The sequence below is a fragment of the Drosophila navojoa genome, chromosome 4 (assembly GCF_054131105.1).
Source record: "Drosophila navojoa isolate 15081-1374.11 chromosome 4, UAZ_NAV_1.0, whole genome shotgun sequence".
Lineage (NCBI taxonomy): Eukaryota > Metazoa > Arthropoda > Insecta > Diptera > Drosophilidae > Drosophila > Drosophila navojoa.
Window position 1 is genome coordinate 4,969,523 of NC_142892.1, and position 15,020 is coordinate 4,984,542.

Consider the following 15,020-nt stretch of genomic DNA (forward strand, 5'->3'; position numbering starts at 1 on the left):
GATCTCATCTGATGCTGCTCATGTGGCACGTGGCCAGCGCCAGATTCATTAAAATGTTATTTCAGTCAGCACTCACTTTTCTACAGCCTCTTCTTTCGCTTATTTTTCGCATTATTAATGAAGATATAAATAAGAGTTCCTCTACTTGACTTTACATACGTTTTTTTTTTCTTCTTCCATTTGTATTCGTCGCTCGCCAGCTGCATTTGCCGTCAGTTTTCATTTGCTTTAATTAAAACGGAATTGCAACTGAGGCTGGATTGCAGGTCAAGTGTCCGGCTGTCCAGCTGTCCGCCGTATCAATTTGCGGTACAGGCTCGTCAAAGTGTTGCGAGCAATCATAATTGTTGCTTATCTATCTATTCTTCAGGTCAATATTTATCTTGACCAACTGTTAATTCGCTCGACTCCAAGTTTCCTTTTCTCTTTCTCTGTTTGACAAAAGTTTTCAAACAACAAACATTTCATTAACTGTACTTTATAGTTTACCATGTTGTTAACTATTTTAGCTACAATAAAGGATATAACTTTAGCCTTTGACTGTTTTGGTGCATGTGCGATATTTGCTTTCGCCCCGGCTACAATATGCAAGTTTTTAATTGCCTTTTGATAAGCCAGCCAAAGTTTGTAAGCTACAAAATTGATTGAGTATGTGTTGTGTGTAGAGCAATTTTGCATTAATCTGTAAACACTATAGAGATGGGTGGGGTATTTGCTGAAATGTTTAAAGTAAACTATGTAAATTTTCAATTTATTTTTTATTTTGCTAACGCTTTGATCTCGGAACCTATAAGAGCTAGAGACTTGAAATTAGTATTATAGGTGCCTCTATAGGACTTGCAGACTAAGTTTGTTTCAAAAAATCGATAACTCTACCAGTTTTAGTGTTATCGAGTAAAAATCTTGACAAAAATCAGTTATAAAATGATATCTCGTAAATTTTTAGAGCTAGAGTATCCAAATTTGGTATGCAGGTGCATATGTATTTGATACAATTTTGATTTTTGTTGTATTTGGAATACAGTACCCAAATCCGCCCCTTCCCCATTAAATTTACCGTTTTAGCTGATTTATATGCATTTTATGTACCTCCCATGTACAATTCATAGGCAAGTAAAACTTTGTTTACTATATTATTGCTCATAATTCCCAAGTAGTCGAGAGTAAATATCTAAATAGTTTCCTGTTTTGCCCCACTTTTCATTGAACTACCCAATTTTTTGCGCACTAAAGCTCAGACAGAATCAAACGTAAACAAAAAACAAACTGCAATTAAAACGTAAATATTTTTTATAAACATTTTCGCGCATTTAACTAAACTATTTTGTAGCTGTCAGGCTAAACAAAACGTAAAAGCCCACGCACAAATTCCAGATATATATATAAACTAGATCTATATATATATATATGTATAAGCTCTATCTGCTTTGTTTAAAAGCCAAACACTTTAGCAATCAACTGCAGTGAAATTGAAATGTTTTTAATTAGTTTGTGGTACACTTTAAATCTGTGTGTGTGTGTGCATCTGTATCTGTATCTGATGCTGTGTATTTGTATCTGTCAGATACTTATTGGCTATGGCCCGCACACGCTCGTTTCGCAATTTGTGCGTTTTGATTTACACAAGTTTTATGTTAATCGAAAATGAAATTTTATTTGTTTTCCTCTTCAATTTTCCGTGTGTTTCCCTCCCCTCTCACTTTGTTCTCATGCGTAAGTTTTGTGCAAATATTTGGCCATATGCTGCTCATCAATTTTTTTTGTTAGGCTCATGTTTTATGTCCGAAAAATGTTGTTGTTTTATATTATAGTTGTTGCTGTTGTTGTTGTTCTGTTTTTGTTTGCGGCTTGTCCCATAAACTTGTTTGCCCACAGCCACACTTTGGCGACAGAACAATGTTGTAAATTTTCCAAACATGCCACCAAGCGGCAGGCCAACGACATTCCCCGCCAGCCCGCACCGCACTTGAGTGCGAGCCCACCTCATCAGAGCTGAAATCAAATTAATAAAAGTTGTTGCTGTTGCCGTTGGTAATTTGAGCTGCCTGCGGGTGACAGACAGCGCGCTTCACTGCATTCTTCACTCGTGCTCCGGCAATGGGTATTTCGAATTAAAGAGTTGATGTGTAACAGGATAGCCAATGTCATAATGGATATACATACATATATTTGATCCTGATTTATTGAGATTTTAAGAATGTTGTGGAATTCTCTTAGTATACATCTCCTTCTACAACTCTCTACATTTATCTCCCTTCTGGTTTTATGACTCCGTTGCTCTATCATTCTGTCACTCCATAGGTCCCTGACTATTTTTCTCTATATCTTTTATATGTTTTCCCCGAGAGAGACTATAATCTAACTTTTTCTCTCTCTCTGTCTCTCCTTATGTTTGCCTCTATATGTTTCTCTCATTCTTTTCATCGGAGACTCAGCATCATCATCATCATTATCATAATCTCTCTATCTATTGCACTTTCAAATTCTCTTTCTCTCTCTCTCTCTTTTAATATAACCCATTCTCTCTCTCTCTATTTCTGTCTCTATCTCTGATTCTTTCTTTCTCTCTTTCTGTATCTATCTCTGATTCTCTCTCTCCCTCAATCTCTTATTTTCTCTCTCTTTCTCTTTCTGTCTCTATCTCTGATTCTCTCTCTCATTCAATTTATTTTATTCTCTCTCTCTCTCTCTCTCTCTCTCTCTCTCACTCAATATCATTTACTCTCTCTCTCTCTCTTTGTTCTATTCTCCCTCTCGTATGCTCCCTTACACCTTCGTTCTCTCTTCTCTCTCAATCCCTTCCTCTCTATTCATCTTCATCTCAGTATAGCAAATCTTTTAGTTTTTTTGGTGAAATTTGATTTCTGAAATATTCTAATTGCTCTATATTCCTACGGTATTTCCTGCACATCATTTTTCGACTCGTAACCTTCACTCTATATGTAGCATTTATTGCATTAGTAGCCTCACCCTTTTACCTACTAATTGACAACTGCTCTGACACTCAACTGTCGCTTGTCGCTTGTCCCACATGCCCCTTTCTCTGCGATTCTCATTATATTACTCATTTGCGCTCAGCTATTTTTAGTTGCAATGCAGCTGATTGAATGTCAACGTATCTTATATACAGATATATGTCAAATGTCAAATGCAATTTAAATGCAATTAGCTGATAGTTGAGCTGCGTGCAAAATGCCTTTTAATTGACCCAACAACAACAACGACATTTTACCTCTATCTCTCTCCCTCTCTTTTTCGATTTACGATTTTACATTTAATATGTCATTTGTTATTTTTGATCTTTGTGGTCGTTGTCTATCGCTCATACTCTGAAATTTCATGATTCCATGAATCATAGCTATTTGTTATTCATGGACTTTTTCCCCTAAATCTCATTCTACATTTTTTTTTCTCTCTCTCTCTCTCTGTCTATCCATCTATCTCTCTGTATGTTACTCAATTCATTGCTCGTATGTTATCAACGCAATCATAGATTATTTTTGGTCAATTGCGAGAGTTATGCGTGTTTTATTTGTATTTTCCCATACACGTAATCGTCGGAATTGTCTATCGTAATTGACTTTGACTTTGATGTACGCGTGCAAACTGTCAAACGGCTGACCGAAGGGCGGTCGTAATAGAAGTGGGGTGAGGTTCCAAGGGAGTTACAAATACTGCGTGAATGGGTGAGGGATTTAGCTTTAATCATTGTGGTATTGGAGTTTGCTTAATATATATACAAGCAATGATAAAAATTGAGTATTAAAAGTTTATTTAGAGTTAAATAGAATATTTTATATATTTAGTACTGTAAAGTAAACAACATGTAATATTTCTTGAGATTTAAGAACATTAAGAAAGAAAGAAAAAAACAAAATAAAAATACATAAATAACTAAATAAATAAATTTAAGAAAAATAAAAAATAATTATAAATAAATAAGTAATAAAAAATAAATAAAGCATAAAAAATAAATAAATAATAAAAAAAAATATATATAATAAAAAATAAATAAATAATAAAAATTAATAATATTACTTAAATTATATTACTTAATAATATTACTTATTTATTTTTTATTATTTAGTAATAAAAAATAAATAAGTAATAAAGAATAAATAAATTATAAAAAATAAAAAAATAATAAAAAAAATAAATAAATAATAAAAAATAAAAATAATAAAAAAAAAGAATTTAAAAAAAGGAAAAAAAAAAAAATAAAAGCGTTTGAAAATTAAAATAAATAATATATAATTCATAGTCTACATAATATAAAAGAATGCAAACGTTTATTTTATTCTTATATTTTGATATACATAAACATACATATCTATTATTCAATCGTCGTAATTATTCAAAGTTAAGGCAAAACTTTTGCACTTGTGTAAACTTTTCGTAAATAATAATTTTTCAATGAGAATCTCAATAGTTTTGATTGAAGTTGTTCAAGTCTAACGAGTTAGTCCAGAGTATAAGTTTCTCGAAAAGATTTGATGACTGCACATCATAAATCCAAAGTCAACAACTATCTACAGCAGAGTTAAAGTTGCGCCGCACTTTTCACATCTAGTTGTCACCTTTTTTTTAGTTTTTAGATTATATATATATATTTTTTTTTGGCATTGGCTGCGCTTCAGTGCCACAGCTGTCATTCAGAGACACACACACACACACACGCACATATACATACAGAGGGAGAGAGAAACCCACTCGCAGCAATGCCAATGTGATACGCTCACGTTTTCTATTGCCTGCGCAACGTTGCGTATACGTAATGTGATTTGAATTTGAATTTTGTGCATGTGCAGTGAACGCTTTGCTGCGCTCTGCCAAACGGCAGCGACACCGGCGACACTGCAATAGCTAAATGGAATTTTTAATAATAACAGAGCAATAGATGAATACCCTATGGGGTGGGGGTAGTAGAGGGAGCTTATCGGGTATAGAGATATGGCTTATAATTAATAGATAATTAAGTAGATAATGAATGTAGCATATTGGAATTTAATTTGGTATATAAATTGATATTAGTTGTTATGCTTGTTTAAAGAGTAATTAGAATTACATATAGATATACGTTAAAAGATATACGCTATATGAGCTCAAGAACGTATGGTTCAGTTGGGCTTAGATAGCTTGAGAGTGCATTAAACGACTCATATTGTAAATTGCTTATAGAGTTATCCTATCTGTAAGAGCCACATCTTATGAATTTTCGCTGTTTATTTTAGCTTAAAAGTGGAATCGATATTCCTAGCCTCTCAGCTTATCATAACTATAGAGGAAACTGAAATATACGCTAATTAGCTAAGGTTTGTTAGGTAGAAGCTATGAAGAATGAGAAATGTATATAAAAATAGAATGTGACAAGGGAAGCGAAAGAGAGAAAGTGAGAGGTAGAGAGAGGGTAAGAGTGGGAGAGAAAGGGGTAACCAGAGAGAGAAATATAGAGAGAGGCTTATGACAGTGAAAGAGTTAGAGCAAGCGAGAGAGAGAGAGAGAGAGAGACAGAGAGATAGAGATAGATATAGAGATTATTCCTATTTCAGACTTTATATCAGACTTTCAGCTTCCTCTCCCCCTCTCTCTTTCTCTCTCTCTCTCTCTCTCTCTCTCCCTCTCTCTCTCTCCCTCCCTCCCTCTCTCTCTCTCCCTCCCTACACCTTACTCATCATATAGTGTATCTAATATCCGTTACTAACTAGCATCAATTTCCATTTAGCATTTACTATTTAGCTTTGGCCATTACCGAAGCGCCGTTGTCAAACTACGTGCCAGGCCAGGCGTAAATTTGGCAGCACCTCCCCCTCTCTCGCCCACTTTCCCCCCTTCTGGCACTGGCACTGCACGCTGTCACGCCCCCGCTGTCACTACGCCGCCAGGCAATTGGGTAGCCCACACACCTACAAACACACACACACACACACACGCACACACTCGCACGCGCCCCTGCCTTTATCTGTTGTAGTTTCTTTGTAATTACAATTAATTTCAGGTTTCATATTGCAATCAAAATCGACAGACAAGCGGAAAGGCGGCAAGGCGGACAGACCGGACGGACGGCCGCAAATTAGTTCAGTAATCGCATTGTTGTTGTGGCAATTCAAATTGTTGTTGTTGTTGTTGTTACACATTTTACTGTATTTTGTTGGCGTCACCTCAATTAGCGTCGCCTGCGACCTTCGAGCAGACATTTTTTGTAGTTTTTGTTAGCATTTTTTTCTTGATTTTTTTTTTTTTCGAAAGTGCCGAATAAAAAGTCGCACAAATTTTGCTTTAGCTATATTTAGCCATTTTAATTTTTAGCTTGGCTTTTTCTATAGCAATTTTCATTTTGGTTTAAGACGTTTCTTGGCTCCCATCTATTTTTTTTTTTTTTTGTATTCATGCTGGTTCAGTAAGGGAAAAGGGGCATATTGGTTTGACTATATATAATTGGATTTGTTTGTGGTTTAAGGCGGGAGAGTATTTGAAGCTAGAGAGGGGCAGAGAAAGAGAGAGAGAGAGAGACATAGAAACAGAGATAGAGTGAGGGAGGGAATGACTGCGACTCTTGTGTTTCGGATATTGGACTCTTGTCTAGCAGAAGCGTGATAAATTGGTAATTATTAGCAGTCTTCAAATGAAGATCTCAAAATTTGAAGCTTCCTCAATCAGAAATAAGTCTAGAAGATTGTTTCAGGCGAATCTTTTCCTGTTGTAGACTCTGCAAAGTCTAACTACGAATTGGGGCGTGGTGAATTGCATTAAATAAATATTCCAATAATTTAAGTTATTTTTATTTTATTTTAATTTAATTTAATTTTTATTTGATTTTATTTTAATTTTATTTGGTTTTATTTAAATTTTTGTTTTGTTTTTTTTTTTTTTAATTTTGATTTTATTTTGATTTTATTTTTATTTATTATTTTTATTTTTAGCTTATTTTTATTTTATTTTTTATTTTTATTTTATATTTATTTTATAATTATTTTTTTTTTTATTTTTTATTTTATAATTATTTTTTTATTTTTTTTTTTATTTTACTCTATTTTTATTTCTTATTATTTTTATTTTTTTTTTTGTATTTTTATTTTTATCTTTTTCTTTAATTTTCTAATTATTTATTTATTTATTTTATTTATTTATTTTTTGTTTATTTTTTTTTATTTCTTTATTTATTTTCGGTTTGTGAACGAGCATTAAACAGTCACCTAAGCCCAACTCACTTTGGTTATTTTGCTTTGACTTTGGCTTTTGACATGTTAATTTACTTTTTTTTTGTATTTTTTTTGGGCGTTTTCTATGCAGCTTGAAAGTTTGACATTTTAATCGAATTTATTATATATTTCTAATTTGCATTTAAATATATATATTTTTAGTATTTTTTTGCTGTTGCTTCCATTTTGCTTTCATTTAGTTTGGTCAAAGATTTCAGCGCGTTGTCACGTTGTGCAAATAAAAATTTGTTGCTCTGATTTTTGCTGTCAATTTGTTTGGCTTAGTTATCAGCACAGATATAAATACATATATGTATATACACACACATACCTATCCACTTGACTGAGCTTTAAGTGGAACACGACAATTGACAATTTACATAAGCTCCATGCATATATGAAATGAATGATATATGTATGTATATTAATAGAAAAAGTGATATAGATTGCGGCTTGGTTGTGATAGATATGATAGAGGTTTATATTCATAAATTTATATATCTATATGATAACTGGAACAGGCCGTAGGGGTAAATATCTTAGTAGTTGCAAAATAACTTTGCTAAAATGCAGTTTGCTGTTCTCCTTAGCTGGCAGTTGAGTTGCTGTGTCTAAGTGTTGAAAACTTTTAGATATATTGTATATGGTACAGACTATCTGTATTTTACTTTAAAACTTTTACAACTTTGTCATAATGCAGTTGTTTTTAGTCCTTGGCTGGCGTTCGGCACACTTTTAGTATTTTTGCTTGAGCTGAACTTTTTATTATATTAAATTTGTATTTATATATGTATGTGTTTAGAATTTATTTTTCTATATTAAATATATTCAATTTATAACAAATTAATTTAATTTTTGGAAATTTGGTTTGTTTTATTATTTTCAATTTTATTTAAATTTTTTCTATTGGTCTCGTTAATTTTTTATGGTTATGTTTTTTATTTATTTATTGTTATATTTTTATTTATTTATTGTTTTTATTTTTTTTTTATTTATTGTTTTTATTTTTTTATTTTTTTTATACATATTTATGTTTTAATTTATATAGTCTTTAAGTGTATTTTAATAGTTTTTTTTATTTTAATTATTATTTTTTTTTGTATACACTTTTTACTTTAATTACTTATTTTTCTTTGTATATATCTGTTATATATTTTTAAATAATTTGTTTGCATATTTGTTGTGCGTTTTTATAGGTGTGTTTTTATATTTTTAAAAATATATATTTAAAAATAGCTTACAGAAATATATGAAGCTCTACTAAAAAGTCTGTAAACTTTATCTGGAAACCTACCCAACTTTAGCTTAAGTCGCCATTCGATATGGCCTAAACTATTCATAAAGCTACCACACTCAAAAGACACACACACACACACACTCACACATATATAAATGTAGGTGCTTTGTCATAAATTGTATTAAGTTATGCACACGCCCCCTTGCCAGGCCGCCCATATTGATGCTGTGTCCAAATGTACAGAATTTATTTAAGAATATTTTGTTGTTGTTGTCAGCCGTATTTGTGTTGTGGATTTCGAGGGGTATTCAAGCGAGAATAACAACATACAGTGGAGCCACAAAAATGACAACAACAACAACAACAAAACAATGGAACCCAAACAACTTTCGCGAAAACTCGTTTTCCACGCGTTCGCATAAAATATTAAAAAATAAAAAAAAAATACAACATTGTTGTTGACTTTTGTTGTTGTTGTTGTTGTTGCCGCCCTTGTCGCTTATTGCCGTGGCCTGCGCTGCACCATGGAGCAGCTGCCGTTGCTAACTTTGGCTCCCTCCAAAAAGTCGAAAGCCAAAAACTGGTTTCATTCTCCTTCTCTTCTTCTTCATTTTGCGCACACACCTTAAAGAGTGAGGGAGAGAGCTAAAACGCCGTAAGCTGTAAAAAATTTAAGCAGATTTTTCTCAGCTTAAATTTTCTTCAGCTTCAGTTTCAGTATTTTCCTTAAGCTTCAGCTGCTGCTGGAAAAATTCTCGCTATTTTCTCTGGCGCCATTTAAATGTGGCTGCATTTCCGTTTACTTATTTTGTTTTGTTTTTCCTTTTCTTTTCTGCGGTTGCCTTCGGGCTGTGCCGCACAATGTTGCACGTTGCATGTCATTCACGTGCAACAGCTTCAATCCGAGTGTTTTTTCTCTCTCCCAGCTTGACACACATTCTCTACCCCCCTCTACCCCTCTCTCTCTATCTCTCTCTCTCTCTCTCTGCCTCTCTCTGTATGTCTCCCGCTCGTTATGCAACTGAAATCAAGCATGAAAAGCTGCTTCAACAATTGACCACAATTGGGACGGGCCGACAGCAGCTTGGCCCAGTCCGAGCGCCATGCGCCGCGGCTAAAAGGAAGTCAAATAGTTCTTAGCCCATTTGCCACGATTTTGCGGTATTTATAAATACGCTGCCGCAGTCGAGCAGCTACAACAACTTGGCCACTGAAGTTGAAGTTGAGAGCAGAGGAAATTCAATTAAATCCGTGCGAAAAGAAAAGTTTCAATTAAAGTTGTGGAAAAGTGAAAATATTTTTGGGAAATTGCTAAATGAAATATGGTAAAATTATGCTTTAAAAATACAGGAGAATAATACTTAGAGCTTTCTTAAATATGGACATGATTATAAGTGATTCAATATATATATAAACAAAAAAATCAATATAACCTAAAAAAAATAAAAAAAAATAAAACTAAAAAAATAAAAAAGTAAAATAAAAAAATAAAAACTAAAAAAAACACTCAAAAACAAATTAAAAAAAAAAAATAAATAAAATATAGAAAAAAAAAACTCTAAAAAACTAAAAATAAATAAATTAAAACTAAAAATAAATAAATTACAACTAAAAATAAATAAATTACAACTAAAAATAAATAAATTACAACTAAAAATAAATAAAAACTAAAAATAAATAAAAACTAAAAATAAATAAAAACTAAAAATAAATAAAAACTAAAAAAAAATAAATAAAAACTAAAAAAAAATAAATAAAAACTAAAAAAAAAACTAAAATAAAAACTAAAAAATAAACTCTAAAAAAAAAAACTAAAAATTAATGAAAACTCAAAAAAAAAAAAATAAATAAATAAATAATAACTGAAATAAATAAAAACTCAAAAGTAAACAATAAATATGATCTTAAGTTACCTAGATATACCTTTATATATGGATATATGTATATGTATGTTTATATAAATTAAATAGATTTATATAAATTTCGGCTGATATATAAATTAAAATTGGCAAACCTTAAATTATATCCAATTAATGAAATATTTTGGTTTCAATATAAATGAGTCTTATTTACAGGGTATTTTAGCGCTGTGCATTGCAATGCAAAGAGCGAGAGTCTTTCCGAACCATATACAGATTTTTTATTGAATTAGTTTAGAATTTAATGACCAGATAAACTTGATATGCGAAGTTTTTTATGATGTTTTTTATATGTGAAATATACAGCATATTACACCACTATATCTATAGAGCATTTAGAATTCGCTCTTTAGCTGCCATTCTCTAAACTATTTTATGTTGTTTTTATTCTCTTCTTCTGCCTCGTCTTCTGCGCTCTTCTGTTTTGCTCCTCCAGCTATTTGTAGGTAGCCTAATTTCAACGCTTCAATGCTGTTCGTGTGGGTGTGTGTGTGTGTGTGTGTGTGCCCAGCTTATCTTTAGGCAGCATCAGAGTCAACAACAACAACAAATGAGAAACAGCTGCCACAGCAGTTGGAGGGAATTTTGTTTTATTTCTCCTGTGTTTTTTTTTCCTCTGCCACTCCCCCTTTTAGCAATCCGCCCCCTTCTCCAGTCGCATATCTGCAGCGATATTAAGCAGTCGAGGCAATCGTTGGCTTAGCTCCGGCTCTGGTGCGCTCTTAGCCAATTAGATTTGGCTCGCAGTCAAGTGGGCTTTTGGCCATTTGTATGCAGGCGAGGCGATGGCTCTTAATGGCTAACAATAATGGCTTAGAATTTTGATGCAGCAGCTCATGCTGCAGAAAACTTGTTTTGAATTTGTAATTGATTTGTCAAATGATGTTAAAACATCATCATCATTATCATCGTTATCATAATCATCGTTGCATAAAGAAAATGATTTAATGGCATTTTTTTTTAGGCAGCTGTTTTCGCTTTTCAATTTTTGCTTTCAGGCAACATAATAATGTTGCAACTGCAGCATTGCCGCATGCCATGGGGCTGGGGGCGTGGCATGCCGGCCTATTTATGGACAGTTGTTGAGCTGCTTCCGCGCTGCGTTTGTTTTGCTTGACATTTATACACTCATCACTTATCATCTCTCTCTGTCTCTCTCTCTCTCTCGTTGCAGCCAAGAAACAAAATGGCGCCGCCATACGCACAAATAGCCTGGGCTCTGGCACCCGCACCCCGCCCCTGGAGCGTAAAAGCAAATTGAGCGCCCTCGGCCGCTTCTTCAAGCCCTGGAAATGGCGTCGAAAAAAGAAGAGCGAAAAATTCGAAGCTGCATCCAAATGTAAGTTAGAGCAATATTATTATTGGCATTATCATTGTCATTGGCAATTTCATTATCATTAACATGTCATTATCATTGTCATTAGCATTATCATTATTATTGTCATCAGTATTATTGTCATTAACATTGTCATGAGCATTATCATTATCATTGTCATCAGTATTATTGTCATTAACATTGTCATGAACATTGCCATGATCATTGTCATTATTATTGTTATTGTCTTTGTCATTAACATTGGCATTACTATTGCCCTTGTCATGAATATTATTGGGAATATTATCATTATTATTGTCGTTGTAATTAACATAATGCCTCTCATTACCATTATTATCATTGTCACTATTCTTGATTCTCATTGTCATTGGCAGTATTATTGTAAATGTCATGATTGGCATAAGCATTAGCATTATCATTATCATTGTTATTGTCATTGTCATTGGCATAGTTATTATAGGTTTCATAATGCTCATATTATTCTATTATTATTATTTCTATTATTACTTTAAATTGTATCATTCTTGTTATTTTTATTATTCTTGTTATTTTTACTTCTTCTTCTTCTTCTTCTTCTTATTTTTATTTAAATATTTGCATCTATTTGCTTTACAGCACTGGAGCGCAAGATTTCTGTACGTGCCAATCGCGATGAACTAGTGCAAAAGGGCATTCTGTTGCCAGAGAGCCCGCTGGGCAATATACCAGAACCGGGTGAGTGCTCGCGCCATTAACTAGTCCAAAATCGTAGCTCTCTTGTTGGTATTAGAAGAGATAGAGTGTGAGGAATATGAAAATTTAAATAGAAATTGAATTAAAAATAAAGGGTAACGATTAAAGTAAAGCGAGTAGTCGTAAATCAGAAGGAATTTTTCTGTTATTTTTTCCTCTTTTCAGTTGTCTTCTATTCCTTATTTTTCCCTCCACTTTCTCTTAGTAAAAGTCAGTGTTTTTTCCACGCTTATTCAATATTTTCTTTATCATTAGCCTTAACTGTTCTCCTTTCCATCCTTCACTGTTTTTATCTCTCATAAGACTTTCTCTGTTTACCACATCTCTTTCCTATACGCTTTTGTGTTCGTCCCTTAATTTGTCCTTTTGCAACGTTCCCTTCCTCCATAATTGCAGCTTATCCTTTTGCCTTTAGCTCCACAAACTTTCGCTTTTTCTTTCCCTTATTTCTTTCTACTCCTCCTTCTTTCACTTTTCCTTTCAATTTGTCTTATATTTGCCGTTTTTTCTATTTTATTTTCATTTCCTTATAATTTTACTCATTTTCTGTTTATTTTAACTATTTATTTTATTTTATTTTTTTTTTTTAATTTTATTTTTTTTTACTTAATTAATCTTTTACATTCGATCAATTCCATTGTCGCCTTTCTCTGCGAAATTCATTCAAGTCATGCTGACATTTATAATAAGATGAGTGAGAGTTGACATTGGAGTTAGATATAAGAAGAAGAAGAAATGGGAATCCCTGTTTAAATAAGTAAAGGCAAAGCTCTTACTATAACAAATATTGATAGGGCAAATATTGATATTGACAGGGCATCTTCAAGTCTGTTACGCCCCGTTCGCTTCTCTCAATGCATTTCCAATTAAAGTATTTCAATTCCTTCGCCCAGATTAAGATATTTATCTGCAATTTCTAACTGTTTCTGGCTCAACCTTTGGAATTTATTTTCTATTAAATTCCTAAATCGCTGCGCTACCCGTCGAGCGCAACTTCATTAACTTTGGCCAACTGCGAGCTGCATAACGGTATACATATATATGTATGTGTATATATATATGCCATGTTACTTAGGCGAATCTTTGAAAGCCATATAGCTCACATCTAATCCCCCATTGAGCTTTGTTGTTATGCACAAAACTTTTATAAGTAAAGCCTGGCAAACTGTTTGTATTTTCTCCGTGTTTTTTTTTTTTTTTGGTTTCGGCCAAGCAACTTAAACAGAAACCCGACCACAGGCGCTCAAATGTATCGTTGGCTTTCAGTTTTGGCCTTTGTGCGCTATGACTGACAAACAAAACGGAAATTGGCCATAATCCACGCACGATTTAGCCGATGACGAGGCGGCCCGTTGACTTGGCTTTCAGTCACGACGACGACGGCGACGACGACGGCGACGCTTAGCCAGGTTTCCACTTTGCTAAATTGTTTGTTCAGGGCCGGGGCGGGGCCGAGTCTGTAGCCGTCCGTGGCTCTTGTTTGTTTCCTTCCGCCACAATTCAGTCATGACGAGCCGTCACAGCTCCCCAACGACAATTGCAGATGTACAAAGTGAAATATATGGCAGACACTCCAATCCGTTGTCGCTCTGGCTGTCCATCTGTCTGTCTTTGGGGACGTCGCCAACATTCTGTGTTGTTTGGTAATTAATCAACGGCGGCTAATTGTCAATGCGAAACGTAGAAGACGTCAGCCAGCGAGTCAGAGACGCCAAATGCATTCCAAAGAATGCATTTCCAGCAGAAACACAGCAGAAACTCTCGAACCTACCTCAAGTTTTTATAGCTTAGCCCAGTCAAGCTGTGTGCCGCCGCTCGCTCATAGATGGCGCTGCACGGCGAAAGTTTGCCTTGGAAAAGGTGAAAGCTGAGTTGAATGAAAGAGCTTTTAAGCGAACAGGCAAAAGCTTATCGCATTTATGAATGACTGCAAGCTTTTACAAACTAAATCTCTCACTATCTCACTATCTCCCCCTCTCTCTCTCTCTCTCTCTCTTGTTGCAGGCGAGGAGTCGTACTATAATAGTGGAGCCACTGCGAATGGCTCACTACTCTCAGCCGTCCACAATAATTCCATAAATCAAGCCAACAATTCCATTAATGCCACCACCTATGGCAGCGCCAACAATGCGTTGCTCACACAACAGCAGCAGCAACAGCAACAATTGCAGCAGCAACAGCAACAGCAGCAGCAATTGGTGGGCGGGGGCGTGGCCAGCTCAATATCCGTGCAACAGTTCAATGCAAATTCCATGCTCAATGGCGCCAGCCTCAATCAACAGAATTCCATGGCCAATGGTGGTGGAGGAGGAGGCGGCGGTGGAGATGGCTCCTCGGACACATCCTCATTGAGTGGCGGCGTGCCACACTCGCAGTCGGCACCACAGCAACTGAGCGTGGGTCAGCAGGGGCAGCAGCAGCAGCAGCAACAGCAGCCGCCGCCATTGACGCCGCTCGCTCAGCATCATCAGGCGCTGGCACAGCAGCTGCAGCAGCGATTCGCCATCAGCAATAATAACGGTAAGTCAGCAAACTTCATATTCAAAGTGGGTTGGTGGGAAGGGGGCGTGGGCTGAGAACTTCGACATTTTGATTGT

The 15,020-nt window shown here is 34.5% G+C and overlaps 2 protein-coding genes across 12 annotated transcripts in view; one reads left to right on the plus strand and one right to left on the minus strand.

Moving 5' to 3' along the window:
* Nucleotides 1-15,020, minus strand: part of Cdc37 (cell division cycle protein 37) — a 173,788-nt gene that overhangs the window by 149,491 nt on the left and 9,277 nt on the right. The window lies entirely within an intron of this gene.
* The window catches only part of LOC108651991 (uncharacterized), a 116,548-nt gene that overhangs the window by 28,099 nt on the left and 73,429 nt on the right, over nucleotides 1-15,020 (plus strand). For 10 of the 11 annotated variants that reach the window (XM_089258921.1, XM_018101967.3, XM_089258916.1 and 7 more), the window contains 3 exons: nucleotides 11,530-11,694; nucleotides 12,307-12,405; nucleotides 14,428-14,943. In XM_089258921.1, coding sequence (XP_089115047.1) covers nucleotides 11,530-11,694; nucleotides 12,307-12,405; nucleotides 14,428-14,943 — 780 coding nt within the window. The remainder of the gene's footprint in view (nucleotides 1-11,529; nucleotides 11,695-12,306; nucleotides 12,406-14,427; nucleotides 14,944-15,020) is intronic. The other variant, XM_089258920.1, reaches the window with a different exon arrangement.